Below are 23,183 nucleotides of genomic sequence, written 5' to 3'. Positions count from 1 at the left end.
ACCACCCCTCATGAGAAAATGTTTGTCTTCCCAAGGAAGTCCACATCGGGGACATCGCTACCCGCCATGGCTGACGTCCCCAGGGCCGGTCCTACTGAGAAGACACGTGAGGACCCATAAAATGGACCCCCTGGTCGAGAGGGTCGACCTCCTCCACGCCAACCCCCAGTATGCTTACATTGCGTACACGGACGGGCGGGAGGACACAGTCTCCATACGAGACCTCGCACCCTCGGGGGCCCCAGTAACCCACTACCCACTACCACCCCCCCCCCACGATCCAATATCCAACCCCAGCAGACGGCACGCCTGGGCCCCGCGACCCGCTCGACACCCACGAGGACTACACACCAGTGCCCCAGCCTACGCGGGACTCGACGCCGGAAGCTTCACTACCCCTGCCGTCGCCACATCGATCACAGCGGCAGACAAGACCTCCGGAGAGACTCCAATACACAAACTTTTAATACACTTCACCCCGCCGGACTCATTTTTAAACAAGGGGTGAATGTGGTAAACCACTGTTATACCTGCCTGTGTGGGTGTTTGTATTCCACTGTGTACATGTCTGTCCATGCCTCGGCTGACTCCTCCCACGAGTCCAGGTATAAAGGTGACTGCTCCACAGTCCCTCTGTATTCTGGACTGGTCGACCACTTGAGGCACACCTTCATTCTCTTGTTAATAAAAGCCTGTTAGTTACTCGCTTAACCTCAGTCTTTTGAGTAATTGATAGCGCATCAATGTGCTTTAAGTCAGAACTACTTTTTTACAGCTCCTGTATACTGTAGTACCGGCAGTAACCACACCGGTATATAAGCTGTGCGCATGCCTCTGTACCCCAGTCTAGAGATGACCCTCCTCCAGTAAAGACGTGTTGTTTGTTTATGTACAGCATCTGTGTAATTATTTATCCACTGAACCACGAATCTAACAGATGGGGCCTCAGTTTAACATCTCATCAGAAAGGTGAAACGTCCACCAATAATGTGCTGCCTTGGTACTGCACATAAATGTCAGCCTAGATTATATGATCAATTCCTCGAATGGGCCTTGAACCCACAACCATCTGACTTGAAGGTTGGAGTGCCACCACTGAGGCAGGACTGATGATCAAATTGGCAAAAAATTACATTGCCCAAATTGTTTCCAACACTACATTCTTCACAGTATTCAAATAGAGATTTCATTGCCTAGTTGCTTTCAAGCACTGGCATACTATAGCAAGACAACTGAATCTTGGCATAAACCTGGATAGTTATTTGTTTTATATGATCATTTAAAATTTGAGGCAGCCCTGTTACCAAACAATGTAGGTTTAGGTGGTTTATAGGTTGTATATCTTTATGAATTGACAGGTTGATAACAGGCCAATCAGGGATGAAAGTGGAAATAACAACAGAAAATGCTGGAAAAACTCAGCAAGTCAGGCAACATCCGTGGAGAGAAATTTGAGTTGACGTTTCGGGTTTGACCCTTCTTCAAAACTGGAGAGAAAAGGAACTAGATCGAAGGCAGGGCTGCGATCGGACAAAAGAATTAAAGAACCAAAAGAAGTAAAAGAGATTAGAAGCTAGACGAGATGGTAATAGGCTGTGATTAGGTGTAAAGTGTACTGGCAGGGCAAAAGATAGCTGCCAGGTGTGAGAGAGAAACAAAAGGAAAGGGGGGGGGGGAAAGGAAAGGAGTGGAAAAATATAAGTGAAAATTAAATAGGGGCCGAGGTTATGATCTGAAATTGTTGAACTCGATATTGAGGCCGGAAGGCTGCAGACTGCCTAATCGGAAGATGAGGTGCTGTTCCTCGAGTTTACGTTGAGCTTCCGTGGAACAGTCCGATCGCAGCCCTGCCTTCGATCTAGTTCCTTTTCTCTCCAGTTTTGAAGAAGGGTCAAACCCGAAACGTCAACTCAAATTTCTCTCCACGGATGTTGCCTGACTTGCTGAGTTTTTCCAGCATTTTCTGTTGTTATTTCGGATTTCCAACATCTGCAGTATTTTGCTATCGTACCAGGGATGAAAGTGGACTTGGCAGTAGCACAAAAGGGGCAATAATGAAGAATGGAAATAAAAATCGGGTGGAGTGCAACACAGGCTGCTGAAGTGCTATTGCCCGTATTGCGCTACTGCCCAAGATCGATTTCACCCCCATCAAGTTCATTCCAGTTATGAGTCAGTGCTAAAAGATTCAATATGCTGGTAAATTCAGCCTTGCTCATGTTCCCAGCAGTGAGCTGCACTTGAAGGGGATGGTAGATCAACAACATAATCCTCACTATCTGATCCGTGCTTCCCTTAAGCATGGCTCAATGCTGTGGGCATGGGAGCACTCAATTGAAGTTTATGGGCTCCATTTGAAGAGGACCATATTGAGTAACTCTCCTGCCATTACTGATTGGTGGATAATTGAGAGCCTTCAATTCTAATTTAAAAATGAGCTTTTTTAAATAAATGAACTTTGATGAACTTTTCGGCTTACTTTTAAAAAACTTTCAGTTTAAAATAAAGTTCTGGCAGCCCTGACTCTTTTTTGGTCTCTTAATCCCATAAAAATTCTAGCAGATAATTCCGAGTGTGAATGGTGGGCATACAAATTATCCAGGTTCCATTGTATTTGTCTTTTCCTCGAAAGGGGATGATCTTTTCATTACATTGGTCCTTAAGGAGGTATCAACAATGAATTGTAGACACTTTATGGCACCAGCTTGGCAAAAGTTCAATGTTTGTGAACGGTAAATGATTATGGAAGAATTCTTCTGCAACACTGACATCCTTCAACTTAATGATTGAGGGAAAAAAATCCATAAAAATAAATTGCCTAGGTATCTTGATAAAGGCATACTGTTTCAAAGTCTCATTCTGATCCAGGAATGAAATGTTCCCCAATTATTGCTTTTTTCATTGCTTGATGCTCCAAGATTGTCAGTACAGTATCAGTCAGCCTTCACATGCCTAACAACTCTGAATTTTTGTGCTTTAGTTATTTTTACCCCTTGACTACTGATTTGCCGCATACACCAGGTGAAAGAAAGCATCGAGTCTCCTATTGCATGGCTCATGTATATGATCTGATGTTCACCAGGTAAACTTCACCGACTATAGAGGAAATTGTGTTGGTGTCAAAGGAGTCAATGTTCATTTTGTTAGCATCTCACTTATGGATCTCAACTGTATGAATGATATGTGGCTCCTCTATGAATGGTATTCAGCTCACACGATTTCCATACCATATATGTAGCCGTTACAAATTTACACCAGGGAATTTCATCAGCTGCCTCCGCTCCACCGCTGTAACTTTGCCGAAAGTACGGCAGAAGTGTTACTGCCATGTTTCCGGTGAAGTTATGGTGATGGAGCAGGAACAGATCCGAGAAAATTTCTGTGATTCTTGTAACGTGAGTTGCAGTGGAATCAATTTGCTAGAGGTAGATGGTCCCTAACTTTCAAGATTAATTCAGATTCAGTTGGAACATGAGAGATGTAAATGGGCCAAAATATGGACAGTTGCAGAAGTTGAAAATTTTTTAGAGTTTGTGAGAAAAACATTTCCTGAAAACTACTGTATAATTGTTAACCTTGTTAAGAAAGCATCAACAGGCTTTGTCTGAAGATTGTGTAACCTTGTTTAGTGGGTGCATCCTGGATAAAACCACATAGTAAGACACCCTGGCCGCAATCTTGGCTGAAGAGGCGAGTTGGGAGCGGGTCATCTGACTTGCGGGTTCCGATCCCGCCCCCAACGACGCCCGCGCACAGACGCTATTTTGCGTCAATTGGCCTTATTAAGCCCATCTGCCGGTTTTCTTAAAGGGGACACGCACATTTTTGTTTGACAGATAATTTTTCAGTGTTTGACAGCATTGAGGTGCTGTAAACACTGCCAATCACTACCAAGCCCTTGCACCCAGGCTCTCCAGAGACTCTCTCCTTAGGATAAAACAGATGGCAGCTGCAGGTGAGGTTACAGAAGTGATCTGTCACTGATGAGAGAGGTTCTCCCAATGAGCTGGGACTACACAAACACTTCAAACCTTATTACCTACAGAAAAGTCTAAAAACATTCAAAATGATTTTCCCAGCATTTCTTTACCTCTGAAACTCACCAGTGTATCCTTGGATCCTTCACACCACTTCTGCAGCTGTCATCAATGAAGTAACATTACAGTAGACTCACAACATGCCACACTTACCTGGCGTGGTGTCCGGACATCGGGAAGCCTGCAGTCGACCTGGCAAAATTGGAAAAAGCCTCTTAACTGCCTGTTAACTATCTGTTAACAAGCAGTTAAGTGGCTATAACCCTCTTCCCGCCGCTAGGAGTCGGGTCCCTGTGCAAATCGGGGACCCGACTCCCGGGAAGATTGGAGGCGGGTTGGAAGTGGGTTCGGGACCCGCTGCTAATCTTTTTGATTTTGCCAGCAGTCCTGCCTCCAAACCCGACCCCTGAGCACCGGCAAAATCGAGCCCCCTGTCTCCATTGGTTATCTTGGCCTGGAGTTTCAGCGCAATTCCCCCAATATCAACGTAACCAATGCAAAAGATTGGAATTTTAAGCGCAAATTGTGTTCAGCGCAACTTGAGATTCTATGATCTTTTGCGCCAGTTTTAAAATCATCGTGCGAGAATCAGACCCCGCCCACAAAACTGGCCATGCCCCCAGTGTGATTTAATCACCATTGGGAGTTTCTGCGAATTGCACTCGTTTGCAGGCCTTCGAGAAGGCTACAAAAATTAAGCTGGATCTTTTGGGTGCAAGGACACTAACTGGTATGCTTAGTAAGGTTTTGAATTATTTTTTAAAAATTTACTAAGGAACTGTACCCCAATATAACTAGATAATAGTTTTGTATATTTTCTAAGTCATTTTCAGTCATTTAAAATCCAGTTACACACAGGTGGTGGATTGACACTGATTTAAAAGGCTTATTTTTTGTGATAAGCCTATTTTCAGCTGTATTACTCAAACTTCACCAAGTTACCACTCTTAAATATATCATATCAAGGAATCTTTTTTTAAAGCAAATTTAAAAGATAATTACATTTTAAAACGCTGCCCAATTGTGCTGGTTCATGGCAGAGTTGCGTTTGACGATATGCAAATGAGGTTGAGCGGCAAATGTATGTGGGATTATGGCACGGGAAAACCATTAGTTGACTGTTTTTGCTTATTGTGGGAGTTGGCAGATGGCTGCTTGACTTGGGACATTGAAATTGATTGACATGCTGGCCCAAAAGTCGGCTCAAGGTCCCGTAATGTAATGAGTGTTTAATGTATATAAGCTGGACTTAAAGCATAGATGTTAGAACATTTCTTGGAGCGGAACTGGACACATTCGGATGAATGCTGGGTCCAATCGAGTTTGCTCACCTCGGAACCTTGTTGATAAGCTGGTTGGATCTCAATGTCTTATTGTACCTTTTTGTATTTTAATATCTTTACTTCTTGTATTGTAGCTTCTTTTATAACTGTAATAAAACCTATATACTTTGGAACAAAGCTCCCTCTACCAAAGACCGAATCTAATGGCCCAGAAATTCGGGTCCCAACGCGTGAGTACGCACGGGGTACTCACCCGTAAGCCCAATGGAAGTGCCGGTTTCGTGCATGCACTGCGCCTGCGCGGGAAATCGGCACTTCCGTTCCCCTGAAAGAAGGGGTTGAGAGGTGGAACGCGTGCGCCGGAGAGGCAGTGCTTGCACATCGAACTTACGTTTTTCCAGGTTTTTCCAGGAGGGTAAGTCTCCAGCAGTTACACTTTAAAAAGCAGGCACAAGGCTTACTTTTAACAAGGTAAGTGGTGAATTAATTAAAATTAAAACATTTTTTCCACAGGTTTATTATTTTTAAATACTTTAAAGAAAGGTAAGTTTATTTTTAGCCTCGTTAGAAAATGTAATTAATTTTTTCAAAAATTTAAATTATTGTTTAAAGTAGTTATTTCATGTAATTTATAGTTATTTTAAAAATGTGATTTAAAAAAAAAATTATTTGAAGTTTTAATGATGTTTTGGGGCTTATAGTATTTATAGTTTTGACAGGTCTTCCTGTCAAACTTATGAATGAAGCATTCCCTGCTTCCATTGGCTCTCCATGGCCCACGTGATCCCAGGGGATGCATTGAACTAACTGCGCCCCTGGGATACGCAAGCACTGCGCGCCGGCAGTTGGAGGAGGCCCAGGATCGGAATCCCACGCGGGCTCACAGCTCAACGGCCGGCGCGCTAGCTAAGTGCAGGTCGGGGGCTTGCACCCGCGGGAAGCCCCCGACCCGAATTTCTGGGCCAATATATATTACTTAGTTACAGAAATCTTGCTCTATTCATTACATTTTTTTGTAAACTAGCCATTTGTTTATCTCGACTGAGCACACACTAATTTGGAAAACAATTTTTTTGAAAGGTGCGTTCAATTTAAAATATTCTGTGGGATGAATGTAATCCAGGCATTCAAATCACTAATCTTTTTGCTATATTGAAGACCAAAGTTTTAAATATTTTTCTCTAATGCATGCTGACAAAGCAAAAGGAAATAGAAGTAATCTTAATATATCTTCTATAATAATTGAGTTGATATTCTATTAGAGGACATCTATTTATAGCTCAGCAATTCAAGTACACTGTTCTAAATATGTTTTTAATATGTGATGTGGGATAATTTGAAATGGTACTACATGATGCCAGTCGGAAAAGCTGACATCATGCCAATTAAATTCATTCTCTGCAAATGTTTAATCTAAAATTTTGAAGTTAATCTGTTGATAATGTTACGAACAGTGTTGTTGCTTTCTTCATCCTATATTAAATTGAATTTCAAAATTATGATTTGTAGGAAATACATGGGATCATAATAGCGGGATCAATAGAATGACTCTAATCTCACTATTGCGCTAGTGCTAGGATACATTGGCCCAGAATTTGCTTCCAAAATAATGGTGAATTTACACCACTATTAATGTGTAAATCGTCCAGCAACTTGTGGTGAGGAGGAGATACCTTGTGAATTGCCACAAACTGCTGGACAATTTGTGCCACTCCACCAATAGCCTCGCAAAAACAGCAACTCTCACTCAACCTCGCTGTGAGTTTCATGAAATTGTCACACTTGCAAATTAATTGCCCATTAAATTCACCGCAGAAAGTTAGGGCTGGTAATTAACAGCATAAGTACCTTTTTTAATGACTAGATTTCTGTTCCTGCAATGTTAATCGACCTCTCCAGCACAGAAAAGGAACAATTTACATTGTCTCATTCCTACAGGTAATAAATTGTTGCTGGAGATTTTGAAAAGTTAAAATTTTTTTCTTATTTTTCTGTCTCTTTTCTCTCTTTCTTAATCCAATCTTTCCTTTTGCTTTCTGTACCTGATTTGACTCTGATTCACCCTCCTTCTCCATCATTCCTCTGTTTCTTTCTTAGTCCTTAAATCTCATTGGTTAAGGAGCTAGACTATTGGTTGTGTCATTCACCAACATCCCAGATACCCCATTACCCTTGCCACGCCATTATCAGCTCGCACTTCCAGCAACTTACAGGGCAAAACATTTTCGAGCGGAAGGGTGAGGGAAAAAGTCTAACTATCTGGGCTTGCTGCGAGATGCCCCACTCCAGCCAATTCTTGACCATTCAGTGCCTCTGTATGATATTGTTTTAATTATGATGATTAATATATTTTTAGTATTTTAATACTGCATTTGGTTCAAGAGATTCCTGAAAGAAGAACTAGATATACTGTATGATTTAAAATGATCAACTTAACTTCATGTACAACAGCTGCTTCAGAGCCACGGTGATTCTGTTGCACTATTAACCCGATGACATTGACCACACAAGATTTTTATGGTCTGGTGTGGGGATTCACTTTCTGGAATTGAGTCACAAGTGCAAACAGTTTGCTATTGAATGGACAATTATACTCTCACTTCATGACAAGCCATTGCAAAGAGGAAAACGTTAATGACTTACCTAAACTATCAACACTCAAGCTGCAATTAACTAGAATATTATGCAACTGAACTATAGAATTCCCCCTTAAAACAATATTTATATAATAGTATAAATATCCTTTTGGCTATTGTACCTAAAACTGGTTTACAGGAAACTTTTTTTTATCCGGCACGGACGGGACCGACGTGGTGCCGGTTCATCAAAAATTCTGGATAACCGAACGCTATAGTAAAAGATAGGGCGAGCTGACAGCTCCATATAAAGCAACAAACCCTGTTGCTTAGCAGCAACTGTAGAACAATGAACACAAGTTTCAAGCTTCTCTGTAGCTTAGCAACAGCTGCAGCCACACCCTTGCACAGCACAGATGGAAGAAGGCAAATAAATATGAAGTAAAACCTACTCCTGAATTTTGCCGGTTAACCGACATTTCCGATTATTTAGGTACCGGTTAATCGAAAGTTTCCTGTACTTTGTTATATATATTGGATAATAAATAGCTGGCAGTAATCCAGATGGCTGTAATATAACTAAATGGCTTTGTTGGCCATCACAGTGGAAGTTGAACTGTTTATGGACATCTGTAGGATGTGTGGAATTACCCCTCGCCCCGTCCAACAGATTATAGAGTTCGGACTTGAGACTTCTGAGAAATTACACCAGACACACGGGTTCTGTCTTTAACCTTTTATTGTTCCTAAGACACATTCAAAACCCCAACCACTATTCGAGCAGTTCACCAATAATGTTACAAGAATTACCATAAATCATACATACAATCACCTGCGGGTGATCAGTCCAGCGTTGATTGTAGGCCACTTCCTTTCGACTGCAGCAGCTCTTCGAGTTGAGATGATCAACCAGGCCCCTCCTTCTGACTGCAGTCCCGATATTTTTTGTCACTGGTTTTTTATAGTTTTCCTTGCCTTTTCAGTAAATCAATCATTCAGAAATTATGATGATCGACCTAAATTGTTTGAGCTGTCAAACTTTCACACTCACACATCCTGTGTGGTTATCCATTAGCTGCCTTTATCAAAGCCCAAAATTGTTAATTCACTCAAAAGTTTACAAAAGTGGCAGAAAACCACTTGGCCACATTTCACATGTTACAGTGTGTCCTGTATTTCAGAACTTCAAAGGTTTGACTCCTCCCCTTTAGCCACCAAAAGTCGTTCTACAACCTTGTGACCTGTTTTGTTATAGAAACGATGTCTGCAAATCTAAGAGGTTTGTTTATCTCTGTTGTCTATGGCTAGCCCCCTGCAGTCACAACCATGTTTGCTGCCTTTTAGTAAAGCACATCAAAGCACATTCCATGTCCACCTATCAATGAAAGACCGACTGTTCATTCACCAACTTTATTTCACTTTGAAAAAACCTTTTGGCCTGGCAAAGCATTTTAACATATACCTACACATCGGCAAATCTCTAAGATTAGATCATAGTCTTAAATTTCCTGCCAGCTGTTGGAACTGGTTGGTGCAGTGCATTGCACATTGGCCTTTCAGTTCTGGAACTCTTTTTTGAAAACAGCTTTCATGGTCATTACCAGGTTTATCAGCTTCACGGTGGGATTTTAACATATAACTTCGAGGTTACTGAAAGAAAACAAAAGACTTGCATTCATACAGCATCTTTCCTGGCCTCAGGATGTCCCAAAGTGCTTTACAGCCACTGAAGTACTTTTGAAGTGTAGTCACTGTTGTAATCCGGCACCATAACTACAAGACCACCCGATCAGGTTAAAGTGAAATTCAAAGTAGCTCCAATGGCCATAGATCAAACTCATAACCTTGACATTGGGACAATGCTCTAACCAGCTAAGGGACCTAGGTTCAACAGTGATTGTGAGTTTTTAAATACAATCTGCATATAAATATTTACAGACCCTATTAAGCAAAATAGGTTGATATAAAAACTGAGGATAGTCAGGATGTCAATTAAAATTTCAATATAAAATGTAACCTCGTAGTACAGGTATCTTGCAATAAAATGAAACATCATAACTTGAATTATATCATCAGAATTAATTTTTCTTGTGATTCCTGACAATAATAAACAAGAATTGATCATCACTCAATGTTAACTGCAGTTTAAAACTTGTTACTCGACAGATACTTCAACTATGAATCTTGATTTAGTTAATTATGCCATTAATTTATTCCGTTCCAAAAGGCTTGTGAATTGTTTTTTTAATCATGAAGAAAGTGAAATTAATTTTAAACTCAAATAAACAGCACTTTTCAACATCTAATAAATAGCACTTTACACATTACAATGCATTGCACCATTGCCAGTGTGGCAATGTTAAGTGTAGTTGATCACTGCCAATACTGGCTTGAATTGGTATAAAGAAGAGAACTTTCCAGATTTGATCTTGCATTGCCTTTGCTTCACACCTTATTTGTGTACTTGTATAGGGATGCAAGGGAATTATGGTGCACATCTATGTCAAATATATTAATATGCCAAGTTCTCATGGAGAAATACAATAACAAACTATATGGAGGTACAGATTTAATCACCCAACAGAGATTCCCAATAAGTGTAAGATATTGCACATTGGAAGAAAGAATGGGTGCCATATATACTGTGGTGCATCATTAGCCAAAGGTATGGTTTGCCATGCTAGTAGACTACACTTAGCACATGGAGCATCAATCAAAGCATCAGAATGCTGATTTATATTGCGAAATCACTAGCGTACAAGGGCAGAGGATGCCATCCTTGAACTGTACAATGATTTAGCCAGCCTGCTTCTTGAGTACTTTGTCCATTCCTAATCCTGAAGATACAAGGTATGCATTCAAGAGGAACTGGGCTTTTAAATCTTGGGGTTAGTGGGGGGACAGCAAATGACTGAGGGGACCTTGTAGAAGTTTTTTAGATATTAAATTTTATTTTTCAAGGTAAACCATGACAACAGAACAAAGAGGTACTTGTTCAAACTGATGAAAAGCAAATTTATCAATAAGAATTTCTTCACAAAAGGAATAATCAATGCTTTGAATAGATTTATGGTAGAGTAGTGGAGGTGAAACTTTAGCTGATTAAAAGCCAGTTGGATGGAATGATCAGGATGGATAATTTATGATGTGCTGAATGTCCTTCCATGTCTGTATATATCCTGTGATCCCCTTTGCATAAAGTATTCTTTCAAGTATTAGCTTGGATCAAGTAGTAGCACTCTTGCGTCTTAAGTCTGAACGTTGTGGGTTGAAGCCCAACTGAGGACTTGAGGAATAATCTAGGCTGATACTTCAGCACATTGCTGAGGAAGTGCTGTATTGTTGAATGTGAGATGTGAGCTAAGGATCCATCTGCCTGCTTAAGTGGATGAAAATGATTCCATGCCAGTATTTGAAGAAGAGCACTTGATTCTCCTGGTATCCTGGCCAACACTTCTCTCCTTCAGACAGTACCAACATTATATTTGAAAGCCAGAAAGATAATTTCTACAAGGGAAGGAATATTTGCAACATACCATTTGAGTGGGTATTCTAACCTAACCAATGCATTTCTGCTCTTTTAGGTGCATTGAGATAATTATGTGGAATGTGTGTCTTTCTCTGATGAGAGTTAATTGACTCTTTCAGATGTTTCTGTTCTTAGCTTAGTTATTTTTCCTCTTTTTACTTTCTTCAAATTAGTCTAAGATCTTTTGTCATTTCTATTGGACAATCATCACAAACATGGACAAACGGGGCTATGGGGGGGAGGAGCTAAACACGATCAAAATCACTAAGGAAGTGGTACTCGGTAAAATAATGGGACTCAAGGCGGATAAATCACCTGGACCTGATGGCTTACATCCTAGGGTCTTGAGGGAAGTGACGGTAGGGATTGTGGATGCATTGGTAATAATTTTCCAAAACTCCCTGGACTCGGCAAAGGTCCCGGCAGACTGGAAAACTGCTAATGTAACACCCTTATTTAAAAAGGGCAGTAGACAGAAGGCTGGAAACTATAGACCGGTTAGCCTAACATCTGTGGTAGGTAAAATTTTGGAGTCCATTATTAAGGAGACAGTAACAAGACATTTGGATAATCATAATTTAATAGGACAAAGTCAGCATGATTTTATGAAGGGGAAGTCATGTTTGACAAATTTGCTGGAGTTCTTTGAGGAAGTAACATATAGGGTGGATAAAGGGGAACCAGTGGACGTAGTGTATTTAGACTTCCAAAAGGCATTTGACAAAGTGCCACACAAAAGATTATTGCTTAAGATAAAAAAATCACGGGATTGGGGGTAATATTCTGGCATGGATAGAGGATTGGCTATCTAACAGAAGGCAGAGAGTTGGGATAAATGGTTCATTCTCAGAATGGCAATCAGTAACTAGTGGTGTTCCGCAGGGGTCAGTGCTGGGTCCCCAACTCTTTACAATCTATATTAACGATTTGGAGGAGGGGACCGAGTGTAACATATCAAAGTTTGCAGATGATACTAAGATGGGGGGGAAAGTAGTGAGTGAGGAGGACATAAAAAACCTGCAAGGGGACATAGACAGGCTAAGTAAGTGGGCAGAGATTTGGCAGATGGAATACAATACAGGTACTGGAAAGTGTGAGGTTATGCACTTTGGCAGGAAAAATCGTAGAGCAAGTTATTATCTTAATGGCAAGAAACTGGAAAGTACTGAAGTACAAAGGGATCTGGGGGTCCTGGTGCACGAAACTCAAAAGGTTAGTATGCAGGTGCAGCAAGTGATTAAGAAGGTCAATGGAATGTTGGCTTTCATTGCTAGGGGGATAGAATATAAAAATAGGGAGGTATTGCTTCAGTTGTACAAGGTATTGGTGAGACCGCACCTGGAATACTGCATACAGTTTTGGTGTCCATACTTAAGAAAAGACATACTTGCTCTCAAGTCAGTACAAAGAAGGTTCACTCGGTTAATCCCGGGGATGAGGGGATGGACGTATGAGGAGAGGTTGAGTAGATTGAGACTCTACTCATTGGAGTTCAGAAGAATGAGAGGCGATCTTATTGAAACATTTAAGATTGTGAAGGGGTTGGATCGGGTGGATGCGGGGAGGATGTTCCCGATGATGGGTGAAACTAGAACTAGGGGGCATAGTCTTAGAATAAGGGGCTGCTCTTTCAAAACTGAGATGAGGAGGAACTACTTCACTCAGGGTGGTAGGTCCATGGAATATGCTGCCCCAAAAAGCTGTAGAAGCTACATCATTACATAAATTAAACAGAAATAGACAGTTTCCTAGAAGTAAAGGGAATTAAGGGTTACGGGGAGCGGGCAGGAATTTGGACATGAGTCTAGGTTCGGATCGGTCATGGCCCTGTGGATACGGAACGGGCCCAGGGGCCGTGTAGCCTGATCCTGCTCCTAGTTCGTGTGTCTAATTCTGTTAGATTCAGGAGATGGTTCTGTGATAGTAGATTGGTGGTTAGGATCAGATCAGCCATGATCTTATTGAATGGCGGAGCAGGCTCGACGGGCCGATTGGCCTACTCCTGCTCCTATTTCTTATGTTCTTATGTTCTTATCACTCGAAGAAGCCTATATAATATAATATAATATAATAAATGATAGGTAACGCATAAAAAACAGCAAACCTGTGCTGCTGGGTTGGGAGGAATGTTGTCTGGAGGGCAGCGGACCAGGTTTGATTAATGGACATGCTGAATATAGATAAATATTCTGGAGCACATTTCTGTAGAACTTTACTTGAGAGATTAAAACTATCCATAGAAGTGCAGACCAGTCATTCATGAAGGTTTTCCCTTAAATCTTTCTCACCCAGGAAATAAGTTGTGATAACAACAGAAAATGCTGGAAAAACTCAGCAGGCCAGGCAACATCCGTGGAGAGAAAATAGAGTCGACGTTTCGGGTCTAACCCTTTTTCAAAACTCGAAAGGAAATGAAATAGATCGAAAGGCAGGGCTGGGAGAGAACAAAAGAAGTGAAGAGACATTAAGAGGTATTCAAAACGAGACGAGATGGTGATAGGACTAGTGGAGACAAAAGACGGCTCTAGATTAGGTGTGAAATGTTCTGGCAGAATGAGAGACAGCTGCCATGTGGGAGAGAGAAAAAAAAAGGGGGGGGAAAGGGCCAAAACAAAGATGTGGATAAAATATAAGTAAAAATGTAATGGGGTTATGATCTGAAATTGTTGAACTCGATGTTGAGTCCGGAAGGCTGTAAAGTGCCTAATCGGAAGATGAGGTGCTGTTCCTCGAGTTTACGTTGAGCTTCCGTGGAACAATGCAAGAGCCCAAGTACAGTGAGGTCTGAGTGGGAATGGGGTGGTGAATTAAAGTGACAGGCGACCGGAAGCTCGGGGTCCCCCTTACGGACTGAACGGAGGTGTTCCGCAAAGCGTTCCTTGGTCTCTGTCCAGAAATCCAAAGCACTAAAGTCATTGCAGCAAAATGGCTGGTCTTTATAGGTCAGTGTAAGTGCCCTTTAATTAGCGCTCCCCGAGGCCCACAGGGCCTCTGTTGCGTTCCACTTCACAGTTCTTAACAGTGCCATGCCCACATTGGGCGGGCGCCACTGAATTTCCGGTTTGGGGCACACAAACAGCGTTGCACGACGAAATGACGTCATAAGCTGCGCGCGCAGCTGAGCGGGCGCAAACACTTTGCGCCGGCGCTAAATGTCTACTGAATTTGGGCGTAGGCGCAGATCGGCCTGCGCCCGGGCGCTAAGTGCCTAGTGCTGGAAATATACCCCTCTTATGGCGTTAACGGCTGGCGAACGCAACTGAATTTCTAGGCCAAGTTGTTTAAAAATGGAAATATCACATTTATGCAATAGGGTGTGCTGTCCTGAGCTTGGGGGATGAAGATTTTATTGGGAATGTGTGAATTTTAACACATGCTGTGCTTGACTTTAAAGTGCTCATTGCTATTTTTCGGTGAATAATTATTTCACTAAAGTTTCTGCATAAATAGATAAAATTGCAATGCAATTGAATGAGGCCTTTAGCACTCATCCAGGCAAGTGGAGACTCCTGGCACTCCTGACTTGTGCCTTGTAGATGGTGGAAATGCTTTGAGTCAGGAGCAATGTTCCCTTTAAGCTGTGCGGCTGCGCAGTAATGGGAAAGGTCCTGCGCAGGCCGCTCACCGGCTTTTACATTGTAAATACTACGCATGCGCAGAAATTTAAAGGATCACGCATTAAAAGAAGCTTACAGGGAACGTTGGTCAGGAGGTGAGTCACTCACCGCAGAATACCCAGCCTCTGACCTGCTCTTGTAGCCACAGTATTTATGCGGCTGGTCCAGCTAAATTTCTGGTCAATGGTGATCCCCAGGATGTTGATGCTGGGTTTTTTTCTGATGGTAATGCCATTGAATGTCATGAGGAGGTGGTTAGACTCTATTGTTGGAGATAGGCATTGTCTGGCACTTGTGTGGTGCGAATGTTACTTGCCACTTATCAGCCCAAGCCTGGATGCCGTCCAGGTCTTGCTGCATGCGGGCATGGACTGCTTCATTACCTGAGGAATTACAAATGGAACTGAACACTGTGTAATCATCAATGAACATCCCTACTTCTGATGAGATATAAGTAAAATCCAAGACACAGATCAATAATCCAAGCCAATAGAGGGTTTTAAAATAGCTGTGATGCTGACTGTAACATTTGGTGACATTTTGAAGTATTGATCTGTTAACCCTTTGGAAGTTGCACACTGATTTGAGAATCAGATTGGTAAACCTTCACTCCTGTAAGAACTTGAGGTTAAATAAATAGTGTATGCTTATGGTGTTGTGTCCCCAAGATATCGGATGATACAGTATTAGGATTGATATGAACAAAGATTAACACATCAATTTCATACCTGTCAGAAAAATCATCTTCAGTAATCCTGACACAGCCTATTTCACTTATTAATTAGTTCAGGAGAGCATACTAAAAGGAGGATGTAACATAATTATGTTCATATAATCTTACCAGTTTAGAAAATTATGCATTTTAATTTAAAATGAAATTAAGGTAAGTTCAGTGGGTTTCATTTTTCTAATTTCATATCTTATGTTCTCATATACAACAAAATAAAATTTCTTAATGCACTTCTTATACAAAATGTCATTTTGCTGTTCAAATGATTCCAAAAGAAACCCCCAAGAATTACATTGAAAGTGTCCTAATTCTAATCACTAATTAACCGTCTTAAATATTCCTTTAAAATTCAATGAGGTGAGGTACTTTAAAACTGGTTCAAAGTGCAGTGGAGCCTGAGGTCTGCATTTATTCTCTGAGAAATACTGATATCAAGGTACTTGTGCTTTTTTCTTTAGTCAAGTTGGGTATTAATATATTTAAAACACTGTTGCTTAATTCATAGGTTTCACAGTTTTGTCACCTGTGGTGCAATTGTACTATAATTACATTCTGGTATGTGGTAAATTGGGTGATGCGATCAAATTAAAGAAGTGCAGCTACCTCGATCTTAGTTAGAAAATGTGTTATTGTGAACTGACAGTGTATAACAGTTTAATTGGTTAATTATACCATAAGCTTTGGACCGCTCAGTGGTACATGTATTAGTAAATTAATATTTTCAGCTCTAGAAAGATAGGACACATGGTCATAAAACACCCACTTCATATTTTACTTCCCAAGTCACAGAAAGCAGACTGTTTGTAAATGTGTAAAAGTGAAAGAACTGATACTGTCGATCTCAACCAAGATGCCAATTATTAATGGTTGAGAAAGTACAGATCAGTCAGCCTTAAGGCTTTTCTTCATAACCTCTGTGATCCAAGAATCCTCTGTTGTAAATCAGATTATACAGTCTTGGCGAGGCCATCATTCAGGGACCTTGCATGGATGGAAAGAACTTTTGAGGATGAACTGACCTGGGTCACACTTTTGCACCTCAGATCAGAAATTGGTTACTAAGTGAAATTTCAGAGGTTTGAGATCAAATCAGCTGACCTCCCATTTGTTTAAGGAAAGAACCATGGTGTTTGGGGCGGGGGTGGGGGGAAGCTAATGGCCCGGATTTGCGGTGGGTAATGCTGGTGAACTGTCGGCATTCGCCGTCATTACCCCTCTGAAACTGACCGTAACTTTAGGATTTGGCGCATGCACAGCTAAACGTGAAAATCCTGAAGTTGTGATCAACCATTCACTGCTTCGCCACAGGCCGCATCAGTGGCAATCAGTGGAACTGACAAAAACTTAAGCTTTTCTGTGCTAATATCTTTGTTAACCACCCCATTATATTGTTAAGCCTTGTTGGAATAGGTGCAACAGGGGTTTTAACAGCGTGTTGACTGCTACACAACCATTCTGGCTCTGAAAAACTAATTTTATATTTGTGGAATGTCAAATTTCTCCATTATGATAAAAATGACTAGATTTAAAAAAATATATAGTTGTTTAAAGTTTGTTCATGATATTTCAGCTTTTACCTTAACCCTATGTGAATGTTGCAATCTCAATTTCGATCTCTGTAACTTTTTCAAAAAGTACAGATAATCAGTGTGTTTTATTTCCTGGTTTGCTGTCTGTGAGAATTCTTCAATGTGATTGGCTGCTTAGACCACTTGGTGACATCACTGCTGCTGTACATTGGGAATCCCCTTTTGACAGTGCTACAATCAATTTCACGCCGAGGAAGCTAAAGTTCTTGCCACAGATCGCGAGATCTCTGGGCGGCTTTCTCCGAGGTCACCGGCGATCACTTTTTTGCTTCACCGCTGACCGCAAATTACGGGCCGTTGTATTGAGGGAAAATAAAAACTAACACGCAATTCAAGTTTTCTGAATTGCAGTGCATTTAAATAATTTGGTTTTATGTAAATTGATGAACAGTGATTTCATATTCTATAAAATTTAAGCAATTTTGGTACTGGGAGGAGAGTTGTATTTTTTTTTACATAGTCTGTGATCCAGCTTTCTAAACTTGACTGTTTTCCAGAAAATGTGATTTGATTTTCTTTTCTGCAGGAATCTTTTGGATAAAGATACATTCTCAAAGTCTGACCCGTGTGAGTACCTAGCTTTTTATTCACCACAATTTTTAATAAGTTTGATTTTGAACCAAAGTGATAGACATTTACTAAGGTTCACTAATCATTTTATACCCTCAGCAGTACTCAAATACAGGAAACTTTTTTTATCCGGCACCGACTGGACCGGCGTGGTGCTGGTTTATCAAAAAGTCCAGATTACTGAGAGGTATAGTTAAAAGGTACGAGAGCTCTGTACACAGCAACAAATCCAGGCTTCCCTGTTGCTTAGCAACAGGTGCAGGAACTCCGGCCACAGACCAAGCACCCCTGTTGCTTAGCAACAAGTGCAGGAACCCTGGTTACATGGCCACAGATCCAGGAACTGCAACTAATATGAAGTAAAACTTACCTGAACCTACTCCTGAATTTTGCCAGTTAACAGAGATTTCTGGTTATTTAGGTGCCGGTAAATCGAGAGTTTCCTGTAGTTTGCTTTAGCTAATAGAAGATAAATAACGCTGGCTAGATTCCTTCCATTAGCATGTGCATATCGCTGAACACATACTCAAACCAGAACAGGAAAGGGGTGGAGCGAAACAATATGATGGATAACACCAAGTTCAAGCTCCATTTGAAACTGAAAAAGTACTCAATACAAATCTTGTACAACTCTCGAAAGCATTAAGTTTAGGGAAATCAAACATGTTGGCCAATCCATCAGTCATTTAAAAACAATCTATTGTAATTAGGAATGATTTTAAAATCTGAAATGGGTGGAAACTGAAAGTTAAGACCCTTAAAATGCAATACAAGCAATAAACTACTGTAGGAAAAACTTTATGTAGGAGCACAATAGACTGAACAGCAGTTTGCGTAGGAAGTTCCATAGTGACTGAATGATGCTTTGCCCAGACGGAACATATAGAACAAATTATATGTAGTTTAAAAAAAAATGTACTTTCATCAAAGCAAACAAACCAATTATACAAGGTCAAGTGGAGAGTGAAAAGAATTGATCTAATAATGCACAGAGATGAACCTAACACCCTATGACCGAGACAAGCCTTTAGCAAACAATGACCTAGTCTATCAGTTAAGGGTTCATCTATCACGGATCCAATAATGAAATGGGAAGTGAACCCAAGTTGGCATTTTCAGTTTTATTTGAAACTGATGATAGGCAAAGTTTTGGACCAAAACAGTGAAGGCAAGAGAATCTCAGAAATTCTGCGGAATTCTCAGTGTAACAAGAAACTCCCTTGTTCTCAGAAATATTTAAGTTACACCCCGTCATCCCTCATTTACAATCCTCCTACCATTTTGGATGCAGATTCTCCAACTGGCATTATCACTATTGCTGAGGTAACTTCTAAAGCAGGCCTGTGAAAACCATACATTTAAAAGCTAAGCTGCAGCTTTCGTATCCTTTCCTTGTGTATTAGTCCGATCAGAGCAGGACTTGAATCTGCTTCTGGAGCCTGGAAGAAAAAAAAACAAGAATTATCTGGAAGATTGCAATCAGTGTGATCTTCTCCTTGTGTAGTGTTTAACTCCCTTAATGATTTCAAGAGCAGCTTCTGCAAAAAATAACACATTGTGAAAAATGTAATTGACCACTTAGCTCTTGATGCTGATTTTTCCCCCCTGTATGGAACCTGTATAAAATCAAGCCAGAAATTATGCTCTGTGACTAGCATTTCCGATCAGCTTTTAAATGTTATATTAAACCAAAAATGAAACGGGATAAAATGTATTGGGGGAAAACACTTCAAAAGTCAAACTTCTTCAACCATGTTCTCTGTTTCCAAAGTATTAAAAGGCATTCGAAGTTATTTTAAACGTCTTAGGAGGATCGTGACATTGGCAGTGGCCTTACGGCTTTTATGTCCAGGTTCCAGAATATTCTCCTCGAGTATCAGTAATAAAATTGGTGCCCGTGTGTAAAAGAAAAGCACAAAAAATGGATTAATTAATGACTAAAATAAAAACAGAAAATGCTGGAAATACTCAGCAGGTCAGGCAGCATCTGTTGAGAGAGAAACAGAGTTAACGTTTCAGATCGATGACATTTCGTCAGAACTGGAAAAGCTTAGAGATGTAATGGGTTTTAAGCAAGTACAGAGGCAGGGAAAGTGGGGGAGGAGAGGAGAGAACCAAAGGGAAGGTCTTTGATAGGGTGGAATGACTATATGCTTTTCACAGAAGAAAGTCACTATTTCAAGGAAATAAACAGAAAGTCAACTCTGTGACAACTTGCTATTTGGCCACCTGTGCATTCCTCGCTCACCCCACCATTGATAGTAGAACTTTTAATTGCCTAGGCTCTTCTCTCTCAAACCTCCTCTCTAACCTCTCTCCCTGTGTTACTACTCCTTTACAAACTTTCTCAAAATCTATCTATTCTCCCAAGCCTTTGGTCAACCCATTTAAACATTCCCTGGCTTGGTGTTCCAGTCCTTTCACTCATTCTTTGTAGAGTATCTTGGGATTCTTTCTACATCAAAGGCCCTATATAAATGCAAGTTGTTACTGCATGAGGTTGATTCCGGAGATGAAGGGGTTACCTTATGAAGAAAGGTTGAGCAGGTTGGGCCTATACTCATTGGCGTTTAGAAGAATGAGAGGGGATCTTATTGAAACATATAAGATTCTGAAGGGGCTTGACAGGGTAGATGCAGAGAGGATGTTTCCCTTCGTGGGGGAATCTAGAACTAGGGGGCATAATTTCAGAATAAGGGGCACCCTTTTAAATCGGAAATGAGGAGGAATTTCTTCTCTGAGGGTCGTGAATCTTTGGAATTCTCTTCCCCAGAGAGCTGTGGAGGCTGGGTCATTGAATATATTTAAGGTGGAGATAGACAGATTTTTGAACGATGAGGGAGTCAAGGGTTATGGGGAGCGGGCAGGGAAGTGGAGTTGAGGCCAAGATCAGATCAGCCATGATCTTATTGAATGGCGGAGCAGGCTCGAGGGGCCAAATTACCTACCCCTGTTCCTATGTCTTATGTTCTTATGTCATTATTGCTGTTGGTTCCCATGTAGTCTACTATATAAGAATTGGCTATATATAAATGTTTCCCCCATCCCACCCCACCACCCACATATCATATCTCTGTTTTTGTTATTAAAATAAATGTAGTTCACTACATTTCAACTTATTGCCTTGAGATTTAATTTGGCCCGTTTGCTGGATTTCAGTGTTACTGCTTGATCTAGGTCCAGGAATTCAGGCAAAGCCCAACTTGTAATCTAGGCTCACTATTTAAATGCATGGGTGGAAGTTTTAGAGCAGTGGCTCTATCGAAACTGTTTCTCAGCTATATAAACTAATACTTGCAATTATTAATATCTCTTGTTAGCTGGAACTTTTATTGGATAAAGCCTTCTGTGAGAAATTGCCTCATTGGATGGCCCACTAACACCAATCTCTCACTATCTGACATAATCAAACTCGGAGTTGAGAAATAACAGTAAGGGAGTGGTTGGGGGAAGTTCGATCTTTAAAAGATCTTTAACACATTCAGTGTTGAAATTATTGAAGATGAAGGGAGAATAGTAGTTATTGAATGAGAATTTTCTAAAAATGTTCACCAGAGACAAAGATACTGGATTTTCTATCCAATTATTTCATAAAATGAGTATCAGTGAAAATACTTGATAAATTAAAAGAACTGTAAAGTAAAAATCTTGGACTAGATGCCTTATATGCTCGGGTCCTAAAAGAAACGAGGGAGGAAATTTATAATGTACTGGCTATAGTAGTGGAAAATTCATTGGGGAGTGAAAATATTCCACAGGATTTAAACCAAGCAAATATAGTGCCCCTACTTAAAAGTGGGGAAGATTGGACTCAGGTAACTATAGGCCCATTAGCCTTATGCCAATACCAGGTAAAATAATGTCATGTAAACTAAGGAGTAGGTTACTGGATAGTAATAGCTTAATAAATAATTCTACATGAGGATGAAAAAGTCCTGTATGGCAAACCTCCTTGATGTTTTGAGAAGGTTACCAACAAGATAGATAGTGAAAGTCCCAATGATCTAGTTTATTTGGACTTCTAGGAAGCCTTTGACAAAGTACTAGATGAAAGGTTACCATGAAACAAAAGCTATGAGAATCCAAAGTCAAATTTGAGGCAGAATAAAAAAGGAAACCGAGTGTACTCATGAGAGGCATAGCATCAAGCTCTTGCCTAGTGGAGTACTGTAGGGGTCAGTGCTTGAATCCTTGTTCGTTCTTATCCGTATAAGTACCTGGATGCAGAAGCCAATTGTAAGCTTGTTAAATATGCAGATGTCACTAAAATAGGGAGTGCAAGAGGGATAGAGGATGCAGTTAAGGATTTTCAGAAAGATTTCTCTGCAATTGGGCAGACAAATGGCAAATGAAATTTAATACTGACAAATGCAAAGTATTGCGTATTGGAAGAAAGAATAATTAATATAATAATGGGAATAGCATCAGCACGTGGAAAATTTGAAACAGAATCTGGGAGTGACAGTAGACTTGTCACTTTCAATATTGAGTCAGTAAGGAGAAGCAATTTAAAATGCAAAGGGAATATTGGGATGAATAGCTTGAGCAATGCATAAGAAATAAATGCAGTGAAAATAGTATCATTCATATCCTCAGGACATTCACAGCCAATGAATTACTTTTGAAGTGTTATCATTGTTGTTCTGAAGGACACATTTACATACAGCAAGGTCCCATAGGCAGCATCGGAGATAAAATTGACTTAATCTGTTTTGGTAATGTTGGCTGAGATTAAATGTTGGTCAAGACACCCGGACAACTCCCCTGTTCTTTTAATGGTGCTATGGAACCTGAACAGACAGACGGGGCCTCAGTTTAATGCTTCATCTAAAAGAAATTACCTTCGACAGTGTAGCACTATTTCAGTAGTGCACTGATGTGTCAGCCTAGATTACATGCTCAAGTCTTCAAATGAGATTGAATCCACAACCTTCTGACTCGGGTAAGAGCAGAGCTACCACAGAGCCAAGCTGATATTAAGCCACGTTTAAGCCTATAGAAGCTATGCAAACTTAATAATGCAATCAGACTTAATGGCATACTGAGTGCAATCAGGCCACCAGACTTCAAAAGCGATATGTTGGTATTGGAAAACATGCAGAGAAGTGCCACAAGAATGATCCCAAGTGCAAACTTGAACTATGAGGGAACACTAAAGAAGCTTGGGCCGCGATTTTGCCAGCGCTCAGAGAGGCAGGTCAGAGGTTAAAATCCTATTGATTGATGGCGGGTCCCGAACCCGCCATCAAACA

At 40.7% G+C, this 23,183-nt stretch overlaps 1 protein-coding gene across 2 annotated transcripts in view; it reads left to right on the top strand.

Annotated features, from left to right (window-relative positions):
* LOC147105205 (copine-8-like) overlaps positions 1 to 23,183 on the top strand; it is a 776,136-nt gene that overhangs the window by 86,833 nt on the left and 666,120 nt on the right. For both annotated transcript variants that reach the window (XM_086011336.1, XM_086011335.1), the window contains exon 2: positions 17,888 to 17,928. In XM_086011336.1, coding sequence (XP_085867462.1) covers positions 17,888 to 17,928 — 41 coding nt within the window. The remainder of the gene's footprint in view (positions 1 to 17,887; positions 17,929 to 23,183) is intronic.

This window comes from Somniosus microcephalus, chromosome 18 (assembly GCF_052327205.1).
Source record: "Somniosus microcephalus isolate GS21.2 chromosome 18, FLI_Smic_1.0, whole genome shotgun sequence".
Lineage (NCBI taxonomy): Eukaryota > Metazoa > Chordata > Chondrichthyes > Squaliformes > Somniosidae > Somniosus > Somniosus microcephalus.
Note: the sequence above shows the minus strand (reverse complement) of the source record. Positions and strands in the feature narration are given on the sequence as shown.